Raw genomic sequence first — 6,427 nt, 5'->3', positions numbered from 1 at the left:
CAAATAATTATGTTAATATAAATTAATTTATTTATCAAAGTTTTAATATAAATCATGTTATTATTTTTAAATGAAAGAGCCCAAGCATCAAATATTTTAAATGCATGGGCTGTTTAATTTAAATAATAATAGTTAATTTATGATTAATGAAAGGATTTAAGTTAAAGATAGAGATGGAGATAATGGCAGTAGTTCTATAGAAAAAAGAGCCCATCTACGCATTACCTAGAAAGAAAAAAGTAAGAGAACAAAACTATATAAATAAATTATTATTTAATTATAAAAACAGAGTTTTGGTTTATTTAAAACACCAAAAACAAATTTTTTTAAAAAATATATATATTTTGTTTAATTTGTTACAAAGGGCTGTTCTTTCATTCTGCAGTATATCAACAGAAAAGAGAATTCAAAAGCTTTCTCTCTTCTCTCCATCTCCAAACAAAACCCTAAAAATTTGACATTTTATTAAGTTTTGCCTTTACCAAGCTTTATTTCTTCCTCTCTTTGGTCTCTCGCTTTAACTTTCGTCGTGGATTTTCTTCTTCTTTTTCGTCCCTTCTTTCACTGAACTTTTTCTCTCGTTTTCTATCTTGTGTTCTTTTTGTCGTAATTATTCCCCTTTTTTTCCCGGAAAAAAAGAAACGCATTGTTTGGATTGGGAGACGGTTATTTTGATTAAACGGTTACGTTTTCAGGCGGTAGCTTGGAATCGTAGCGGCGGTTAAGTTTAGTACTCTTCCTTTTTTTTTTCTTTCATCTGCCCTCTTCTCATTTGTTAGAATTTTCCCCCAATTTTTCTCGTTGCCCCTTTGTGTTCAATTCCTTGCAGTTGGGAAGTTGTAATCAAAATTCAATCTAGGGTTTTTAATTTTATCCCCAATTTATTGGTTTTTAGTATTATTTTCCCAAATTTAACTGGTTTGTGGGCTTTAACTGTTATTTTGGAAAGTTGTTTTTCCTTCGTTTTTGCCCAAGCTGTTGATTTTAAAAAAGGGACTGGAATTTTTCTGTTATTTTATTGGGAAATACGAGGGTCGTTTCAGATTGGAAAATCAGTAATCTGCAAATCTATCATCCAATAGAAGATGGAAGGGTAGGGAGAGAGTGTTAATTATAAGGCTTCCTTATTGCCATTGCCATTGTTTTAAAATTTTGTTTCATTTGATCAAACAATTCCTTCTTTACCATTTGGTGAATGACCTGTTAAATTTAGAAACCCTGATTTTGCTGGGTTTAATTGACCAGGGATAGGGTTAAGATTTGAGAGTTGAGAGTTTTGTGTGTAAAGAAAATCAATTTGGTGGGTTAGGGTTTGAAGAACGTTGAAGAAGTGGGTTCTTTTTTTATTTCATTTTGTTTTCTGATGGTCATATTCACTATCCCTTATGGAAAGAAGTGAGCCAGCATTAGTTCCAGAATGGTTGAGAAGTAATGGCACTGTTACTGGTGGTGGCAATTCGGCCCACAACTTTGCTTCCTCTTCTTCTCACTCAGGTACCTTTTCACCAACTTTTAAATGCCTATTGCATTTCTCATTTTATTTATAGTTAATTACAGTGTTACTGCTGATTTGTATATCGTTAGAGATATGTTCTGTACGCCTACTTTTTATGCCCATTGTGTTTCTCATTGAATCATACTATTTTCTTATAGTTGTCATTGTAGGAATGTTCATGAATATATAATAACCGTACACTTAATTGTTATATTAGATTCTTCTCTGGTGCATCATGGGAGACATAGAAACTTGAGGAATATAAGTGATTTTGATTCCCATCGACCGACACTTTTGGATCGGACATTTTCATTGAATTCACGGAGGAGTTCTAGTAATGGTTCTGCAAAGCATGCTTACAGTAGCTTTTGTAGGAGTCACCGCGATAGGGATCGAGAAAGGGATAAAGCAAGGTCAAACTTTGGGGACCATAGGGACCGAGCTTCTTCTGATGCTTTAGAAAGTATCTTAAGTGGTAGGGGTGAGATAGATACATTGCATCGTTCTCATTCTATGTTCTCTAGGAAACCGGGTGAGTCTTTGCCTCGAAGGATTGGTGTGGATGTGAGAGACAGTATTAACAGTAACCACAACAATGGCAATGGTCTGTTATCTGGGGTTACCCTTGGGGGTAGCATCCACAAGGCTGTGTTTGAGAAAGATTTTCCCTCACTTGGAACTGAAGATAGGCAGGTGGTGCCTGAGATAACTAGGGTGTCGTCTCCTGGTTTGAGCTCAGCTTCTCAAAATTTGCTTGTGAGTAGTTCAGCACTTATCAGTGGAGAAGGGTGGACCTCAGCTTTGGCAGAAGCTCCCAGCACGGTTGGAAGTAGTAACACAGGTTCCTTGGCTGCACTCCTAACTGTTTCCCCCTCAAGTTCTGGGACTTCAACGGGCACATCTGGCCTTAATATGGCTGAAGCACTAGTGCTAGCTCCTTCACGATCCCAAGCTGCTCCTCAGGTAACTGGTTCAGTCACTAAGTTCTTAATATATTACTTATGTGATCTAATTACAAGTTTTTTTTTTAAATTTCATACAGTTATCTGTCAAGACTCAAAGACGTGAGGAACTGGCTATTAAGCAATCAAAGCAGCTAATACCAGTGACACCTTCTATGCCTAAGTGCTCGGTAAGCCTCCCCCACCGCTGTTCTTTTAGTTGCTGTGCTCCCTCCCTCCCTAGCCTTTTTTTATACGTTTCAACTTCTTTTATGAAGAGTACTATTCAGACATTTTTCTTGTTTTATCTGATAGAAAAAGTTAGTTGATTTAGTTCCATTGTGCTCTGAATTTCTTAAAGCTACAGTTGGTGATAATCTTCTTCGGCATTTATGATTATGTATAATCTTGAAGGTCACAATGTATTGCCGATATATGATTGCCTTAAGTTGCTAATTTTAATTTAGTTTAGATATGAATTACATTAGTTGTGTCTTTATAGCGTGCTAAGACTGTTGATCATCTTCCTCAATCATAATTGAGAGACAAGAATGATATTTGGAAAGAAATTCATTAGGTCTCAAGCCTTTTGTTTTTCAGTATCATCTGATACATAGAGTCAACTGATGAACTAGAAAACTTTCAAGGAGTCTACTAACTATTTTTTCTAAAGAAGAAATTAAAAAGGCTCATGGTTATTTCTTCTTTCTCTTTCCACCCTGCATTTCTTTATTGGGTTTTAAGTTCCTGAGGACTTCTCTTTGTCATGCGACTTTCCTCATGTATAGTTCTGATCAAATTATAATTAATCTTGCACTTTTTTATGAGATTTTCAAATGCCAAGATAAACTGGAGTTAGCTAGTTTGCTCTCTGCTCATGAAGTGTTTCAGAAGTTGCTCTATCTGTTTATTACCTGTCTATTGCGTGGATAAATAACCATTTATTAAGTACTTAGAAAGTTCCTTCCTCGTAATAGGTCAACTTTTTGTTACAGGTTCTCAATTCAGTTGATAAATCAAAAGGCAAACCTGCTGCCAGAATAAGTGAGATAAATACAGCTGTCAAGAGTGTGCAGCAGCAACCTTCTTTGATTCATCACAGTAATCAATCTCCTCATAGTGGACATGTCAAGCCTGATGCGCCAAAGACATCTGGGAAGCTTTTGGTTCTCAAACCAGGCTGGGAGAATGGCGTTTCATCCCCTACTCAAAAAGATGTTGCTAGTCCACCAGCAAGTGCTAACAGCAGAGTTGCAATTAGCCAACATGCTGGTGGTCCTGCAAGAAATTCGAACAACCCAAAGCTTTCTTCTGTGGAGCGTAAGGTTGCTGCCTTGAATCCAGTAGCTGGGTTCACTGTGGAAAAGAAACCTTCTTTGGCCCAAACCCAGAGCCGAAATGATTTTTTCAATCTACTGAAAAAGAAGACCTCGACAAAAACTTCTGCAGACCACTCAGATTCACTCCCTCATATTTCATCCACCACCACAGAGAAATCTGAAGTTACGAAGGAAGTAGTCACTGGCTCGTCAGCTGCTCATGCTAATGAGAATGGTACGGCTGCTACTAGCAATGGTGACACCTGTCAAGAGGCTAAAAAATTTGCTAATGATGGTGAAAAGAATATGAGCTCCATTGATATGGTTTATCCAGATGAGGAAGAGGCAGCATTTCTTCGTTCTCTTGGCTGGGAAGAAAACTCTGGTGATGATGAAGGCCTTACAGAAGAGGAGATCAATGCTTTTTACCAGGAGGTAAGCTACATTTCTCTTTTTCTCATTCTCTCTGTAGTTTCCCTTTACTCATGTAACAGATTTATTTCGTAAATTTCCACTTCTCATTGATGTTATTCTATGACTTAATTTCTAGTATTAGTGTTTATAATGAACTGTTGGATGCTAAACATGATAAAAAAATGTGTTCTTGATAGCCATTGGACAAGTATAGAGGTTTGGTGTTCTTGTGCTTTTTCCTTAGTTATTCAGTATCTCTATCTCATTGTCTAGAAGCAGAACATTTAATTTACAAAATGATGTGAAAATAAGAATTCTTATGAGAATTTTTTGCATATGATTTTACTTAATTCTGTGTATTCATTTGGCATTGCAGTACATGAAACTGAGGCCAACTCTGAAACTGTGCCGTGGCATGCAGCCAAAGGTGGCTCAATCTTTTGCAACTAATTTGGATGGAGCTTCTTCTGAAGTGAGCTCCTCTGACTCCGAATCGGAAGCTTGACTTTCTCTGTCCCTACATAGTAAATCCAAAGAAGTTCCCTTTTTTTCTTTTTTAATTTTTTTATGGCAGATGATTAGGCTTTTTATTGGGCTCCTGTTTGAAAGAAAGCTGATGAGTTGGGGGGTGGGTTTTGGTTTGATGGCTTCCAGATAATGCAATAATTAAGTCCTCCTACCCGTCTATAACTGAGAATTCTATAGGTTCGGAAGGATTGATGGGGGGACTATTTTGATTGCGGTTGAAAGATGCTAGAAATTTGCATCTTTAGGAGATTTTTTTTTTTCCTTTTACAAGAAATAGCTTATTGGTGTTTTTGGTCAATTTTACCGAAAGGAAGGAAATCAAAAGTTCCATTTTTTTTTTCACTTTATATGTTTTTGTAGTACATTTTTTAGCCTAGCAATAATACGTGTTCATATTAGCATGAAATTTGTCTCACTATTCCATTTCGCTTTCAACTCTATACTTGTCTGCCTCATTTTCATTTCACTCTTATGTAGAATATCTTATGGGTCCGTTAGGTTAGAGGAAGATTATTATCTCAGATTTTAAAAGGAAAAACTATAGTCATTTAGATGGTTTGTTGCGTTAAATTTCTTTTTGTTTTCTTTCAATTTTCAACTACGATTTCTTCAATCTAGAATGCATGAGCCAAATTGGAGTCCAACCTCCACCTCTGCCGCTTCGTCTTCGTCTTACGGGGAGGATTTTGGTGCGACGGCGGGGGCGTCTTCTTCTGGTGTTCACGAGGAAGAGGAGGACCGAGATCGGGATTACCCGCCACATCATCGTTTCCAATTCCATAGTCACAGAAATAACTCACCTGCTTTTAATGATAATTCACCATCGGTGATTAAGATGGACACGTGGTCTTGCATCATTGTTGTTTTCACTTTTTGTTTTTTCTGTTCTTATGAATCTTCTTTTTTACAGCAAATAAAAGTTAAGCTTTTTTGTTTTGATGCTGATTTTTGTTTGGTATCGTGATATCTTGCTTCATTTATTATCTAATTTTATAAATAATAGACTTATTAATTAAAAATTAAAATTAAAAATATAAAAAAAGCTTGAAATAGCTAGAAGAGGAATTGAACTTGGACTCAATAATGAAAATACTATTATCTAACCATCTAATCAAAGGAGCTAATATATTAAGAACATTAATTAAAAATAATAATAAAGCTTCAAACAACATGAAATAAAAAAAATGTAAATATGAATAGAAGAGGAATTAAACTCGAGACTTACAAAACTACTAACATTTAACTATCTAACCAAAGGAATTGATGTGTTAAAAAAAGCCAAAAAGTGCACCTTGTAGATGCGCTTTCAACTGAAAATGCATCCAACAAGACACATTTTTTATTTCTCTTTCCGAAATCAATATATTTTCTTAAATATCACAAAAATTAGCCCAAAACCCTATTTTTTTTTAAAATGACATATTCCTAAAATTTGGCCCTATTAAATATCCAACTTGAGTGTAGTAATGTCTTTGGATTCTTCTATCATTGTCACCTTGACAACGAACCATTCTAGCAACGACCATAGAACCTTCCACACAAATTTTACCTCGGAGAATTGTTCACTAAGACAAAAGGCCTCATTTGAGATATCACGATACAAGCATAGATTTCAAAAATTGTTTCTTCCTCATTCATCTTCAAGTTCTCAAACTTGGTGGTCAGAATCTGTAATTTTGACATCCTTATGACAATATTTCCCTCATGTTGATTCTAAAGAATTGTTCCAT

General features: G+C 35.7%; 1 protein-coding gene across 1 annotated transcript; it reads left to right on the top strand.

Moving 5' to 3' along the window:
- The first annotated feature begins 370 nt into the window (after nt 1-370).
- Nucleotides 371-5,634, top strand: LOC105773817 (uncharacterized). Its single transcript, XM_012595959.2, has 5 exons — nt 371-1,494; nt 1,713-2,458; nt 2,538-2,627; nt 3,432-4,190; nt 4,546-5,634. Exons 1-5 carry the CDS (start codon nt 1,386-1,388, stop codon nt 4,672-4,674), a joined length of 1,833 nt encoding a protein of 610 aa, XP_012451413.1. The 5' UTR covers nt 371-1,385; the 3' UTR covers nt 4,675-5,634.
- The last annotated feature ends 793 nt before the right edge of the window (nt 5,635-6,427 follow it).

Source organism: Gossypium raimondii, chromosome 6 (genome assembly GCF_025698545.1).
Source record: "Gossypium raimondii isolate GPD5lz chromosome 6, ASM2569854v1, whole genome shotgun sequence".
Lineage (NCBI taxonomy): Eukaryota > Viridiplantae > Streptophyta > Magnoliopsida > Malvales > Malvaceae > Gossypium > Gossypium raimondii.
This window is presented reverse-complemented; position numbering and strand designations above follow the sequence as displayed.